The sequence below is a fragment of the Crinia signifera genome, chromosome 4 (genome assembly GCF_055691185.1).
Source record: "Crinia signifera chromosome 4, ASM5569118v1, whole genome shotgun sequence".
In the NCBI taxonomy this organism is placed as follows: Eukaryota; Metazoa; Chordata; class Amphibia; order Anura; family Myobatrachidae; genus Crinia; species Crinia signifera.
In genome coordinates this window covers 46,392,098-46,409,145 of record NC_139220.1, presented here as the reverse complement: position 1 = coordinate 46,409,145, position 17,048 = coordinate 46,392,098, and the positions used below count along the sequence as shown (strand labels likewise).

The 17,048-nt window shown below is 46.2% G+C and overlaps 1 protein-coding gene across 3 annotated transcripts in view; it reads left to right on the top strand.

The window, feature by feature from the left end:
* Positions 1–3,177, top strand: part of CYFIP2 (cytoplasmic FMR1 interacting protein 2) — an 80,598-nt gene extending 77,421 nt beyond the window's left edge. For all 3 annotated transcript variants that reach the window (XM_083181710.1, XM_083181712.1, XM_083181711.1), the window contains exons 31-32: positions 1,527–1,674; positions 1,920–3,177. In XM_083181710.1, the coding sequence (XP_083037836.1) occupies positions 1,527–1,674; positions 1,920–2,087 (316 nt within the window). In that variant the 3' untranslated portion in view covers positions 2,088–3,177. The remainder of the gene's footprint in view (positions 1–1,526; positions 1,675–1,919) is intronic.
* The last annotated feature ends 13,871 nt before the right edge of the window (positions 3,178–17,048 follow it).

Genomic DNA, 17,048 nt, shown 5'->3' with positions numbered 1-17,048 from the left:
GCCATAAACCAAACTACACCAATGTACATCTCTTCTCTTATCTCAAAATATCCCCCAACCCAAATTCTTCACGGTATCTATTTCTCTCATCCACACCCATTCAAGATTTCAGGACTTCTTTGGGCTGTGGAATACCCTCCCATGCACAATAAGAGTCTCCTCCAGTTTCCAGACCTTTAAACGTTCCCAGAAAACTCACCTCTTCAGGCAGCTTATCAAATTCTAGAAACCACCCGCACAACCGTCATAAACCTTTCCTATTATTTATTTATTATTTATTAACAGTTTCTTATATAGCGCACACATATTCCGCAGCGCTTTACAGAGAATATTTTAACATTCACAGTCCCTGCCCCAGAGGAGCTTACAATCTATATTCCCTACCACATGTACACACACACACAGACATTCTAGGGTTATTTTTTTTGTTGGAAGCCAATTAACCTACCTGTATATTTTTGGATTGTGGGAGGAAACCAGAGTACCCAGAGGAAACCCACGCAAGCACAGGGAGAATATACAAACTCCACACAGTTAGAGCCATGGTGGGGATCGAACCCATGACCTCAGTGCTGTGAGGCAGTAATGCTAACCATTACACCATCCGTGCTGCCCATCCAACTATATCCCCACTGTACAGTCCAACCACACCCCCATTTACTTTCTCTCTCAGTTTCCAAATCCTCCTGGCCAACATCGCTGCGACACCGTATCATTCAGTCCACTAAGAACCTTTACAATAGATAGCACCCACCTGTCCCTGTGTATTAATACCTTTTTCTCTATAGATTGTAAGCTTGCGAGCAGGGCCCTCCTACCGTGTTGATTGTAACTTCCTTGTTTGTTCACTGGTTTCAATTGTAAAGTGCAACAAAAATTTGCTGCGCTATATAAGATACTGTTAATAAATATCATTCAGATACTACTGTACATACATTTCGAAAAGCTAAAACTGAAAGATTTTTACTAGTTTAGGGCCAGATGCACTAAGCTTCAAAAGTGACAAAATGGAGACTGATAAACAGCCAACCAATCAGCTCCTACCTGCCATGTCACAGACTGTGTTTGAAAAATGTCAGACAAGAGCTGATTGGTTGGTTGTTTATCCCTCTCCATTTTATCCCTTTTGAAACTTAGTGCATCTGGCCAGTGGCGTAAGTTCGCTCCAGTTGCCCGGAGGCAAGATATATATATTGTGCCCCCCCACCACCTAATATATGTCTGTTCTGAAATATATGTGTTCAATATATATCTATATCGCTCTCTATAGAGAGAGAGAGGAGAGAACACACATATTTCTCAGAACTCAGAAACAGAAGCAATATTGTTGGCTTTCAATTACCTAATTTAAACTTGCAGGGGAGGAGAGGTGCCCCCTTGGGAGCAGGAGCCTGGCGGCAGATGACTCCATTGCCTCCCAGAGTTCTGCATCTGGCCCATACTCTTTTCCTTTCTATGTTTTATTATCAATAATTATATTACGCTCTTTTCCACATTCCCCAATTCCCTTGTGCTTCCTTCTGCAGACAGTGCTTTGGAGATGGCTTAAATTGGGCGGGATGCGCCATCATTGTGCTACTGGGCCAACAGCGCCGGTTTGATCTCTTTGACTTCTGCTATCACCTTCTGAAAGTGCAGAGACAGGACGGGAAGGATGAAATTATAAAGAATGTGGTGAGTGTGGCCTCCTCCGGCCAATCAGAGCAGAGCTTTTCTATCATTACAGAAAATTCTTCACTCTCGATATACAGTATACAGAACCGCACCACCCAGTCCCTGTACAGCACCGCCCAGTCTAGACTGATAGGAGTTACAGTTGAAAACAAATGAAATTTAGTCCATATTTATGAGATGCTTAAAGTTCTAGATTCCTCTGATAGACGCCTATGTGTAACTTTCTTCGTCTCTAATTCTTACAGCCCCTGAAGAAGATGGCAGATCGTATTCGAAAGTATCAAATACTGAACAATGAGATATTTGCTGTCCTCAATAAATACATGAAGTCAGTAGAGAGTGACAGTTCCACGGTGGAACATGTCCGATGCTTCCAGCCTCCTATCCACCAGTCATTGGCCACCACCTGCTGAGGAAACGGAAACCGCTGGAAGATCTCACGGACAATTCAGACTAATTCCGTAATGTTGTGGTGCATGATTGTCCTGTTTTCACCGTACACCTCCATGACACTATGGAAACAGCAGGACTGTACAAGGATGTAGCCATGTCAGTGGGTGTAGGCTGACCCCCACCCCTGCCGGGATCTGTCTGCGGTGACTCATTACTAATGATGAAATCACCACCAGTGTTTGCTAAAGTCTGGTGAAGAGAGTGCAGTATCAATGGTTTTATACTGGTCTGAACCTACTTTTAAGTATTTTTTTGATCTACTGTAATAAAACAGACATTAGCCCAGGGCTAGTGTGTGTGTGGTCACAGATTTGTTCTATCAATCTATTTATTGTACAGTGTTGTGGTAATCTCATCTGCTTGGAGAATGTTTGGCCGTGTTATCTAGTTATACATGTGACCGACCAGCTCTGCTTACTAGTGTGGACAGGAAGCCGACCATATGTTTTCTCTGACTGCTGTTCATACAGCCTCACCCTGGGGCCCGGATTCAGAGGTGGACGCTAATTCATTCACGACTGCATCTTTGCCGCTTTCATTGATATAGAGATGCCCAATGGCTGCGTTTATAATCCACCACGTGTGGTGCAAAGACGTACCAATAAATGCCTGAGAAACCCTATGGCTGCTTAGGATGTCCGTCAGAACTTAGTTGACGGGGCCAGATGCAGTCTCTGGTTTCGAGTCGACGCATCCACAAAATGCTTGCAACATACTGATGTTTGACTAGCCACTCCCCCATCGCCTCCCATAAATGCACACTGACTGCCAATCACTCCGTGTCTAAATTATCACTGCGACTGCCATTGGTAAACCGTCACCCAGTGCAAAACAGTCCAACTGCGCTAACATTGACATAGCGTCCACCTGTGAATTACGCCCTGTATTGCTCATTTTTTCTCATTATAACAGATTTATATATTCATGTACCGTGGCGACATTTTGAAATGTTTTTATAGGTTTTTTTTCCCCTTATTTGTTTTAGCCCCCCCAAAAAAAACATTATGTTAAATTATTTTGCTTTTTTTTTTTGCCAGTGAATAAAAAAAATTAAATTCTGGTATATAGATCCCTGACTGATGTTATTTACACCATCACCCATGTTACTGATTGAGTGTTCTTTTATCCAAGTCTGAAAAAGATCACCACCGGATGGGACGTAGTTATGTGGTAGACATTAGTGTTATGCCGACAGAGGAATGCCGGCAGGGTTGTATTGCTATTCTGAGCATTCTTACCTTGTCGGTTTTACTACTTTAAACGTGTCTAATGTTTAACGTTAGAATGCAGACACAGTTAAAATGCTCTTAACACTTTGAGTGCCAACATCATCTGCTGAAAATGCCAGCGCCGCTCACATTTGTTATATCCATTCAAATAAAAAAATGTGTAAAAAAAAAAAAGCTTATGGTTCCTTTGTAAGGTGAACATTACAGGCCATCGCGATGAATAAAAATGTTTGGCAATTTCCACACCAATTTTGGCAAATTCACGTGAAACTCAAAGGGTTAATAACATTACAACTGTGTCGGCATTCTCTCATTAACATAATGATTTGTGTATGTATCCTCTGAAAAACATTTGGAAGAGGCCCTACATGTCAGGTAATCAAGTGCAACAGAAGCTTCTATATATTTGGTTGAATCAGTCCTTGCATATGTTACATTAAGTGCTGGACCACACATAACGGCCAATGGACCCGCTTGGCCACAAGGAGGCTGTGTGGGGTCACATACATCGCTGTGGCCGGATCATGCACAACAGGATCCGGCCACTGCTAACCGGATTTCTAGTGTTACACAGTGCGGCACGGTGTGCAGGCTCTTCTACAGCACTGTTTTGTGTGGCTCCAGCCTATAGCTTTTCTTTATTTATTAAGCATTTTCTACAGGACCAATCAAAGCTTATTATTGGGCAGCAGTGAGTTCAAGTTAACACCTACTGTATATTGGAATATACAGTGGCTTATAAAAGTCTTCAACCACCCAAAATGTCAACAGATTTGGGTACTTGTGTATTTTGGCGGCGCCCCCGATGTCCATCGTACGATGAACGTATCGCATCGCATGCCATGTACCCGATGGCATGCGATGAGATGCGACGCGATTTTGACCCCCTATACGATAAAAAATCGTATAAGCACCCTAAAGGGTGCTTTTGAGCACCCTAATGGGTGCTTACAATGTTAAATGCACCCCCACGCCACCCCCCCCACTATAAACGTGAACCCGAAGCGTGGCGAGCGGCGGCGGTACGCGTCCTACGACCTTTTCATACCCCCACTATCCACGTCAGCGTGGAGTTGAGAATAGAATAGTGTGGCGAGCGCAGCGAGCCACCGAGCCCGAAGCGTGGCGAGCGGACGCGGATACCTTCACAGGTAAACGCGTCCCTTCGCGGGCTTCACAGGTATCCGCGTCCGCTCGCCACACTATTCTATTCTCAACTCCACGCCGACGTAGATAGTGGGGGTATGAAAAGGTCGTAGGACGCGTACTGCCACCCCTCGCGGGCTCGCTGCGCTCGCCACGCTTCGGGTTCACGTTTATAGTGGGGGGTGGCGTGGGGGTGCATTTAACATTGTAAGCACCCATTAGGGTGCTTATACAATGCTTAATCGCATCGCATCGTATGGCATTGTATGCCATGTACAATGGCATACAATTTGAAAATTGTATGCCATCGTGCACTATCGTACGATATCGCGTCGCATCGCATACCATCGTATGCGTTATGGTATGCGATGGGCGCCGCCAAAATACACAAGTACCCAGATTTGTATTGACACACAAACAATAATTTTATTGCGAACCAGTGGGTTCTTTAAATTTTCAATGTACCCCAACAATTGACTTTTCATTATCCTCTTCCTGTGAATCACTGAATGATGATGAATGATGTGACTGTCCCGTCCCCCCCATTGCAGTGTGACACCACCCACACCCCCCCCCCCACCCCCCCCACCCCCCCATTGCAGTGTTAATCAGGGCACTGCTGCTCCTCTCTCTGCGGACAGGCAGCTCTGCTATTGGTGTCCTAGATTGCTAAATGTTCTGGCACCAATTATACTTGGCTCCTCACTTTGCCCCTCTTAAGTGCTAGTGGCTGGCACTGTCTGTTGCTGAATGAAGAGTCTGTTCTTACAGGGTGTGATACAGCTCCCAGACAATAGCTCAACACCAAAATACAGTATTGACACTCAAAAAATCAACGTTGACAAAAAGGTAGATAATCAAAAACTTTTTAAATGGTGTTAATAACACCACAGCACCCCCAATTAGTGTAGTGCGTACCCTCACATGGCTTGCTTCGCACACCATGCTTACTGTTCTCATTCAGTGTCCACATGGATGGTAAAGCGTTAAAAAAAAAGTCCAGGGTTAGGCTGCAAGGAGGAAGGATTACACACTTAGGGGGTACGGCATGGTACGGCAACCTGTAAGAAATATATTGCAGGTACGACGTACCACTTCCCCCTGATTAGCCGGCAGAACTAATTAGCCGGCGATGTTACAGCCCGGCAGAGAGTGGTGGGCTGCCTGGCTATATTCTGAGCAGGTCCACGGCTATTTGAAATATCGCGCTGGGTTGTAGCCGCTCCTGATTGGCTGCCGGGCCGCAAGCTCCTATTTGCTGGCGATCCGGCGCAATATTTCAAATAGCCTTGGGCCTGCTCAGAAAACAGCCGGGTAGCCCACCGCTCTCTGGCCGGCTGTAACATCGCTTCCGTTCTGCCCGGGGAGACGGCGTGCAAAAGTAGTAGCTGTGGGTCGGGGTGATAAGGCGTACCCGCAATTTATTTCTTACTGGTATGCTGTACCCCCTTACTTGCACCATTGGGGGGTTAGGTTAAAGCATTGCGGTACAGGGGGGTATGATTAGTCACTGTGCAGGGGGGATTGGGTCAGGATATGTGGAAGGGATGTTAGGCTGTGGTGAGAGAGAACTAGGGGGGAGGATTCCCTTCTTCGTGAGGCTGGTGTCGGTATTCTGACCGCTGTCATCCATATGTATCCTGATACAGCCTATAGCAGTATAGTACAACAACTATATATTTTTTGAATCTACAATCATTTAAAGGCAGAAGTAAAGCCTTTTCTAGTACCATTTTATAATACTTTGTCTAAGCCAGAAGGGCCCCAAGAGTTCTAAGCTTAGGGTCCGGCCCTAGTGACTGGAGAGAGTATCACTTGGTGAGGATGCTGCTGAGTAAGGGGATTGAGATCACACCCCCCTTGGATCACAGTGGTAGTGGGGGGCACTCAGGCCACTGACCTCTAACTGCTGCACATGTCGTAGAATAGAAGCTCCTTTGGTAGGAGAAAAGAGATTACTACAAAACTCAGAAACATTCTGGGACAAATATTCCAAATGTCGTTCTTTGCAATTGTCGGCAGCCAGCAATTCCGCATAAGGAAACTAGAGGTAAAGACCCGCGCGTAACCAATACACAGTGCAGGCAGATGAGAGATAACCTGCTCATGCAACTAGTACAGACTTGTTACATTGCTCATTGCTCAAGTCCTGCTCTATCCTTATGAAGGCCCATTCTCCCCATCCCAACTTTTTGGCCCTTATTCTAGTTGATTCGGTTGGATGTGTATTTTCAGACAGGAACCGAGTGTTCTTGCCCCGCCTTCCGTACGGATCGCTCACACCGAATGCGGTAAAATGCCGACCGAACGGACCACAAGTGGATTTTTCATGTGCACACCTCCTCCATCTGTGGGAACCTCCCCCATCATTTGATGGTCACGACCATCGAATGCTGGACCAAGTGGTCAGGCAGCACCGAGTGCTCCAGACCACTCGGGCATTTCTCACTCGGGCAGCTGGCATCCGGCTATGTCATATGTCCGGCCCCCACACGTGTGTCACAGCCGCATTACCATACGTACGCCCAGCGTTTTCATGGGAAAGCCCGTGAAACGTGGGGCGTACGCATATGGTAATCTGCCCACACAGCCCTTCACGCCCCTCCACCCCCTTTCGGATTGTTCCAACCGATCGTTTTCTGTACAGAATTTACGCCGTATTCGGACGTGCGCGGCGTTCGCACATGCGCAGATACGCCTCTGCACATGCGCAAACACCAACCATCGGCCGTCTGTCCGCATGCGGAGCCATCCGACTCAATCAGAATAAGGGCCTTTGGACATGTTACTTGCTAGGTAACAAAAACTCAGTCAACATCCTGTTGCCATTCAGATTTACCTGGTGTTGTGCAGATCCGAATGAATGAGAGGTTGCAACCTTTAGGTGTTGTCATTCAAGTGTAAAGAGACGAGCTAGTTGCATACAGTGTCCTATAGTGTATTGTCCCATATATGGCCATACTGTTCTCACCTGCATCTGGGTGGTTCTGGGATAATGGGTGTACGCTGTCTTAGTCAACAGTCACTAGGTCGATCACTAGTGGTCGACCCCTAAGAATAGTCGACAATGATAGTTCGACACAAGCTTAAAGTTCACGTACATGGTCGACACTCAAAAGGTCAAGTTTTTCACGTTTTTTTGGTGTCTATGTCCATATGGTTACTGTATAAGTGTACCTCATCCCCTTTGTGACGGTGGCTCACTGCGCTCGGCACACTATTATAATCTGACTCTATGTCCACTTGGATAGTAAAGTATGAACCAAGTTGGTATTACCAAAAAGGTACTTGTGAGTTATCTGGGCGCCCGATTTCTAAATCGTGTCGGATCGGGCACATCGCATCGCATCGCATGCGACCATCGGATGCGATGCGATGCGATGCGATGACCCGATTTTTCCATAGGAATCAATGTTAAAATGGACTGAGTCCATTTTAACATGGAATTCAATGGGAAAAAGGGGTCCTTTTCATACCCCTACTATCCAAGTGGGCATGGAGTTGGATATAAACCTGTGGCGAGCGTAGCGAGCCACCGAGCCCGAAGCGTGGCGAGCGTAGCGAGCCCCGCGAGGGGACACAGAATACCGTCCCCTCGCGGGGCTCGCTTCGCTCGCCACGCTTCGGGCTCGGTGGCTCGCTACGCTCGCCACAGGTTTATATCCAACTCCATGCCCACTTGGATAGTAGGGGTATGAAAAGGACCCCTTTTTCCCATTGAATTCCATGTTAAAATGGACTCAGTCCATTTTAACATTGATTCCTATGGAAAAATCGGGTCATCGCATCCGATGGTCGCATGCGATGAGATATCGCATCGCATCGCATCTGATTGTATGCCTTAACTTAAGGCATACAATCAAAAAATCGGGCGCCCAGATAACTCATAAGTACCACCAAAAAAAAACATGAAAAACTTGTGTCGAACTTGTGAGTGTGAGCTAGGAGAGATGAGAAATCATCCCATCTCCTGTTTTTAGATTCCATACTATTGTGCCAGGTAAAAAAAAATACGAAAATTATGGGCGGAATGTAATGCCGCCCAAGTTCGGTGGCAGTGCTGAATTCCGCCCGAACTCTGACTTTATTTAAGGGGGCTATCGCTTACAGGTACGTTTTTATAAGTATGTTATTGCCCCTTAAAAAAAAAACGTCCAAGATCATCCGCCATCACGTACTGCCGCCGAATTCGGGTGGCATTACATTACGCCCTGTTTAGTAAATAAAGTGACTGTAACAAGTCCGTATGTATGAACTAGCCCAATGCAAACATGCATGAGTCTCAACCAGGCAAATTTCAAGATGTTAAAATCCTGCATAATTGTTTACTATTTTATTTTTTATAACATTTCTTCTATTACTCTAAAGTTCTATATGTTTCCAGTTGTGGAGAGCTCTCCGCCAACACCAGGGGGCATATTTATGATTTTTTGGGGGGGTTTTAGACCTTATAATTGTCATTTCATACCAGCGCTATTCAATAAGAAATTATATATGTTGAGAGTGTAGAGAAAGCAACAGCATCTAGCGCCATCTTTAGCCGTGGCGGCAGTGGGGTGAGGCAGAACTTTTCCTGGCATACTCATGTATATGCTGGAGTTTTGAATATATAAAGTTTATGGAAAATACAAAGAATATGTTAAAAATGTCTTATTTGTATGATTAATAATTTTTATTATCAAAACTGGAGTAAAAAAGTCTATGGCAGGTGAGGCAGTGCCTCACCTGGCTACCTTTTCCGCATATATCTTATCAAAACTCCCCAAACTTCCAGCAGTGTACACTGCTGCTGACATGAAACCTTGGGCTCATATAATGGGGTCTATCCTATTAACCCTGCAGATGATTCACCGAGTGTGAATCATCACGACACCGGGTGCACTTTACAGCGGGGCGAATCAGCTGAAAAGTGCTCGCACCTCCGTAGGGTGTGAGCAATTTTCAGTGAATTTGGCCCTGCGAAGGGTGCGAGTTAGGGTTAATTCGGGAGCCGTTTTCAGCGTGAAAACGGCACCCGAATGGCAACTCGCACCCTTCGGGGTTAATAGGATCGGCCCCACTGTGTGAAAACCTGGCTCTGGCACTAGACAGTGTCTCCTCAGAGATTTACCTCTCTGCACGTCCCTCAGATGATGAGCTTGGTAAATCTGACCGCATCACATCTTTCATAGAAACCTATAGTGGTTGCGGCCTGCTGTCATAATCGGAGGGTCCGCAGCAGATATGGAGATATCAGCTTTACTCCCTCTATGGTACATTAAGGGGATACTTAATATTCCTGGGTATCCTCTAAAATAGGCCCCTAAATAGGCCCCCTTGGCATTCATATTGCTCTGTGTGTACAGAGCTTAAGCCATATTTTAAATACCACTAATTTTGCCCTCTCAGAGCGATATTGTTTATAATATCGCTTAGTGTGTATGCTCAATATCGTCAGCGATGTGCACTCACTCGAGTCGTTAATGATGTCCTCAGTCGTCCTGCATGTACAGATGATGGAGCACATCAGTGAGTGCCTGCTTGACACCCCCCTTCCCCCACTCGCGCGTGATGCCGCAGATCTCCGCCAGCGAGTGTGCCAATATTTCCGTTGCCTATATCGCCAGGTTCACATAAGGGGTGTCTGTCATTAAATATTCGTGCAATAATAATTGGTGTCTGTCAGTAAGTGTGTCTGTGTCAGTAAGGAGTGTTTCAGTGTGTTTGTGTCAGTAATTGTAATCTGTGTCAGTAAGGGGTGTCTGTATCAGTAAGCATAAGCAATAAAGGCTAATATTACACCTGTAAGCAATTTGGGGGGGGTTATTTTCTCATCACATGCTCATCTTCAGATGGGGAGTGTGATAATACGGCCCTTTAGTCACAAAGGATAATACAAATGGTTTAATAAAAGATTAAGGCCAGATGTATCAAGCGTAAAAAAATAATAATAAAGTGGAGAGTGATAAACAACCAGCCAATCAGCTCCCAACTGCCATTTTTCAATCCAGCCAGACTGTGACATGTCAGGTAGGAGCTGATTGGCTGGCTGTTACCACTCTACATGTTATCACTTTTTGAAGCTTGACACATCTGGCCCTTAATGAGAGAGTATACAACAACGACAGAATAGAACCAGCAGATGCTGTGTAACACATTCTCTATGCTTTAACCATGTTTACAAAGAATATAGCCGTCACAAAAGAGAACTTCCCCCATATAGAGGGGGGTATGGTTCATAGGAACGACTCAATGAAGGACGACATACATTAGGTCAACCACTGAAGGTCAACAGGGCTTAGACCGACACTGAAATAGGTAGACATGGCTAAGGTCAGAAGATCGACACAAGCATTAGGTCGACAATGGAAAGGTCGACATTCAAAATGTCTCCATGAATTTTTCACCTTTTTTTGTCCCGAATGTGCGGGAGCTTTCACTCCCTTTGTCAGTCATCTTTACCAGGAGTAAAATGAAGAGTGTTTAAAAAACAGGATATATAATGGCAGAGATAGGGGGTAATTTACTTCTGTTAGGAAAAGCAAAGTTGTATCTATAGCAACCAATCATATTGTAGCCATTTTTCTAGATCAGAGGTTCCCAACCAACGTTCCTCTTCCTTACCCCTTCATTAGGCAAAAAATATATGAGTACCCCTCGTCTCAATTTGAAATATCCACATTACTAATGAGTGGAGTGGAAGTGAGTAGTATCAGGGCCGGCGCCACCACTAGGCAGCTCTAGGCATTTGCCTAGGGCGCCGGCCACTGGAGGGCGGCACTTTGGATGGAGCAGGTCACAGTCCACCCCCCTTCCCACCCTGGACCCAGGTGAGGTGAGCTGCAGCAGCGCCCGCACCACTACCCCACCCCTACCGTACAGCAGGTGAGCGATGGTTATGACCGGCAGCTTTGTGCAGGAACTCTCCTGGGCGGTGATTGACAGCGGGGGCTCAGGAAGCGCTGCTGTGCTATGATGGTGCCATCGGACACACAGCGCGTGGGGACACTGAACTTGCGCTGTCTCACTATCAGCACAAGCACCATCATAGCAGAGCAGCGCTTCCTGAGCCCCCGCTGTCAATTGACCCGGCAGCGGCGGTGGACGCATCACTCCCCCCCCCAGCCGGTGAGCGGCGGGTGGGGGGCGGGTTAGCGTCGGAGCGCTCCCCCCGCCTGGGGCGTTGTGGTCACTAGCACCGGCCCTGATTAGTATGCATGTCTTTATATTAAGGAGTAGCGGAGGAGTAGTGTGCGGTCAGGAATCGGGGTAATCTGGCCCTTATTCAGATCTGATCGCAGTACAAATTTGTTCTCAAAATGGGTAAAATCATGTGCACTGCAGGGGGGTAGATGTAACATGTATAGGGTCGGCAACCCTGACATAAACAGTCATGAAATTACAATTAAGAAATGAAAAAAATGGTTTAACCTCAATATCCCTGGAACCAATTAACCCATATGGATCCAGCCTAGTATCAAATTGAAGGCCCTGCGATTTGGGTTCGACTGAGATCAACCTCGAGCTTCAGTGATGCCGAAGGGGAAACTGGCAGCCGTTGAACTGGGTGGGGGTCGGAATTAGCAGGTTCCATGTTATCCTATAGGGAAAACGTTCCAGCTTTGCCTGGCAGTATCTCTGGTTCCCAGGGGGCTAGAGAAACGGGGCTGGGCTCGTTGGAAAGCTACAAAATGAGCTAATGGGTGTTCCGGTGCACCCCCAGACAACCCCCTAGATTTACCTATGGTTAGATCTTTAGATTTATGTAGTATATCTATGTTAAAGCTTTTCCTATACCTGCGATGCTGTGCTATACTGTTCTATTCAAGTCTATGGAAAATAATATGGGTGTGAATCAAAAGGACGACATGCCATAGGTGGACATTGGCAAAATGTCAACATAAGCAAAAGTTTGACACATGAAAAGGTTGACGCGGTTTTTGGTGTCAATGTAGACACCTTGTCACGCGGAACCCCAATTAGAATAGCGCGTACCCTCTCATGGCTCGCTTCATCCATTATGCTTGGGACTTTGTCGCTCCCTGTCAAAGTCCACGTGGAACGTAAAGCACGAAAAAGTCCAAAAAAATGAAGAAAAAAAACTCATATCGACCTTTTGTCATAGTTGCCTACCCTCCTGCATTCTGCAGGAGACTCCCTGACATAGCAGCAATCTCCCTCTCTCCCTCATTAGTCTAGCAATCTCCCTCATTACATTTTTGGGGGGAAATGAATGAGAGACAGATACATTTACATTGAATCATCAGCGCCATTTCCCAGCACTTTACCAAGTATAGTATCTCTTACTAACTGCTTTGGGGATCATCTACATTTGGATATAAGTCATTTTAAAATTTTCCTCTCAGATGTAGCAGTACACACCCACGCTTCTAGGTGCCATGTTCACAATCTCTTTTTCACAATCTTCCATATACGGAACTAGACACGCCCTTTGGGTGGAGCATGACACGCCCCCTCAAAGGGGCTCTGTGCAAAATTCTACTACCAACTATAATCTCCCTGAAAGTAGTTCTCAAAAGTAGGCAAGCATGCCTTTTGTCAATGTCAACCTAATGAATGTCAACCTTTTGGTGTTGACCTATCATCAGATACTGCCTTTAAGGCACACTAACAGTCCTAACAGGATATCTATGCTTGAGCACTGCTCTTAGGTAAATTGTGCTAATAATAGAACCATTTCTGTATGCTTATGCGTTAAATGTGTGTAGTCCTGGTTTCCTGGGGGGTAGGCGGCTATTGCTGCCTGGGAATTTATTGCACTCCCTCTCACCTGGGGAATGACCATCGTTTCCATGTGGTACAACCTGAAAACCCTGCTGAACCGGCCATTGTGTGAAGACAATAGAAGACAAAGGACCTGGAGCCAGATAAACAGACCCCTCTCATGTGTAACAAATGGAAATACATCTCCGCTTCAAAACTCAGCAAAAGCCGACATTTGTTCTCTATAAGAATGACGTGTTTTTCCATTACCACAGACTATACCTAGTAGTAGCACGTAGTATTGTGATACAGAACAGGTTAGAGGTGTTAATTGCTAATGGGCGGGTATTTTTTTAATTGTACACTCCATAAAAACTGTCCAAACATGCTTGTCATAGACTCTGAACAAGACTCTGTAACAAGCCTTACATCGCAGATGTGACTTCTCATTTACAACATCTGCCATTCGACCACTAAAGGTCCACACATGAAATAGGTTGACAGGGTTGGAAGATCGACGCAAGCATTAGGTCAACAATGGGAAGGTCCACAGAAGGTCAACATGTTTTTTTTCACATCTATGTCGATGTAAGTCAACATGGACACCTATCAGTGTATCGCGTCCACTCGCCATGCTTCAGGCATGGTGCCTCGCTGCTCTCGCCATGCTTTGTGTTCGCTGCACTCGTCACACTATTACATTCTCCCTCCACGCCCTAGTGGATGGTAGGGTATGAAATACTGAATTTTTGGAAAAAAAATGTAAAAAAACTCATCTCGACCTTTTGATTGTCGACATTGTCGTCCTAATGCTTGTGTCGACCTTCCAACTCTGTCGACCTAAGCCATGTCCACCATTAGTGGTCAACCATCATAGTGTGGACGGAATGGGATCATTCGTCAGACTGCATTTAGGTCTACAGTCATTAGGTCGACCCCACTAGGTCGACTGGCAGGAAGGTCGACCTGACTTAAGGTCGACATGGGCCAAGGTCGACATGACTTAAGGTCGAATTTGCATAAAGGTCGACATGAGGAAGGTCGACTAGTCATAAGGTCGACATGGGTTTTTCACTGTTTTTTTATCCGAATGTCGACACAGTCGACATGGACACAGTTGGCAATGAGAATCGGACCCTCGCATCGCTCGCTTCGCTCGCCATGCTTCGGGCACGGTGCCTCGCTGCGCTCGGCACACTATTTTATTCTCCCACCACGCCCTAGTGGATGGTAGGGCATGAAATACCGCCTGTCAGCACATGTCGGCTCAAAAAACAGTGAAAAACCCATGTCGACCTTATGAACAGTCGACCTTCCTCATGTCGACCTTTATGCAAATTCGACCTTAAGTCATGTCGACCTTGGCCCATGTCGACCTTAAGTCAGGTCGACCTTCCTGCCAGTCGACCTAATGACTGTAGACCTAAGTTCATTCTAATAGATGACCGCATCCCGTGTGGACCTAGCGACCGTATTCCTTCCAGGGAAGGGTTCCCCATGATGGAGCCTGCTTATTATCATTGTATTACCTGTACTCCCGTCGCTATCTCAGGGTGGTATTTGCAGAAGAGACCACTGAAAAAAATATATTAATCATTTTTTATTTAATTGTAAAGGTGCATCCACACTGTACAATTTTTTGACCAATTTTGTTGAAAGACATTGATGACCAATTTCCCTTGAACCTGGTGTCCAGGACGAAAGATGTTGACGACAGACGAAAGATCTAGCTCTTTGAAAGATATCCAAATTGAGCTGCATGCACAGTTGACAAACAACCTTGATGAACAACTGGCGGGTATGCGCATCATCATTTGTCGTTCCTCACATTCACGCTGGAATGGCAGAAATGGCCATTCGTTCAGGATGGCAGAAATGAACGAAATTGGTCAAAAAAATTGTACAGTGTGTATGCAACTTTAGTCTATTTGTCAGAAGCTAATTATCTTGCCAGTGTATTTGTGGAGCGTGGATGGAAACCAGAGTGCCCACAGGAATTCCACAGAAGCATGGGGAACACATCCAAACCCCACACAGATTGTCCCATAACTGGGAATTCAGCTCAAGGCCATAATACTGAGTTACCGGTATGGATTTGGAAACATTTTGCACTTGCACCTCTTTATGCCTAGAGAAGCAGAACATGGAATACAGATTATAAAAGGCAGCCAGCTCTGATTGGCTGAGTGCATTTTGTTCCCTCCCAGGAATATAGATGATGTAATAAGTGCAGCTGCTGTGGCCTAGTTACATTATTTCATTGATATGTGCAATAGGTATGGTCCGCGTTCGGGAACACAGGGACATGATACCCCTGTTTCCTGGACCTGGCAAGGCCAGGGACTGCATTGAAATTGCGTTTCCTTGGCCATGCAAGTCTTCCTACAACTGATAGTTAAATCTTATACCCCATTTACACCATAAATCCCGGATCCAACCCTGCATCTGGAACACGGATCCAAAATAGGTTGGATACGGGATTTTCACCGTTTACACTGTGGTGCCTACCGGCAGTTTAGACGGAGGCGGCACTTGAAAATGACATTATCTCCAAGCGCCAGACCGCGATCATCCCCACTGGGACCGCCGATCTCTGTGCTGTGCACCAAGGTAAACTGCTGGGATGCCCCTAGCCCCTGTGCATCCTCCCATCCTCAAGGCGAGGCGAGTGGATGCCGCACACAGACATCCATTTACCTCCTCTGCTGCCGCCAATGCTGTCTGCAGAGTACAGCAGACAGCAGCAGAGGCTGTGCCCCCCCCCCCGTCCAACCTGCGGACGCTGCGGTCCGCAGGTTGGACGCCCCTCATTGATGTAAACGGGAGCCGGGTCGGATGACCCGCCGTTCCCGTTTACACTGCCCTCTACCCAGGTCCTAGCTGTGTTCTACCCAGGTCAGGACCTGGGTAGCAGTCCGCATAAAGGGACACAGCTTGACCCATTTATACCGCCGCTGACCCGGGTTTTTGTGGCGGTGTAAAAGGGTATAAGAAATCCAAAGAATGAGACCAAAGTAAAACACAGAGTACATGAACAAGACTCATTTAAAAGGAGACAGACAATATAGTGTATGAACTGGACGCACCAACTGTAGCTATCACAAACACTGTGACATGATTTGTGTAAGAGGCAGTACAAGGAGCATTATGTGTATAAGCAGCACTACAGGGGGCATTATTTGTGTAAGTGCCCCCCCCTGTTACGTTCTGAGATGTATTCAGCAATTTGCATATGCCCCTGCACCTGGCTCATAGGATACCTTTACAGTGCTGTATTCATCATTTGGGGACACATTTATGCCAAAGGACTTTTCTTTCTCTCCCCTCATTGATGCCCACTTATTGTGTACAAAGAAGACTCCTAAGGCCGATAGTAATCCTGTATGTTGATGTTCATTGGATAAACCATTGAGGCAATTGGGTGCAAAACCAAGGTATTGCACAACCTGCACTGTGTATGCTCTGTAGATGGAAGCGGTCATCTATTAGAATGAACTTAGGTCTACAGTCATTAGGTCAACCCCACTAGGTCAACTGGCAGGAAGGTCGACCTGACTTAAGGTTGACATGGGCCAAGGTCGTCCTGACTTAAGGTCGAATTTGCATAAAGGTCGACATGAGGAAGGTCGACTGGTCATAATGTCGACATGCGGTTTTTCACTGTTTTTTGAGCCGACATGTGCCGACAGGCGGTATTTCATGCCCTACCATCCACTAGGGCGTGGAGGAGGTTATTAAAGCTGTGGCGAGCGAAGCGAGCCACCGTGCCCGAAGCATTGCGAGCGAAGCGAGCGATGCGAGGGTCCGATTCTCATTGCCAACTGTGTCCATGTCGACTGTGTC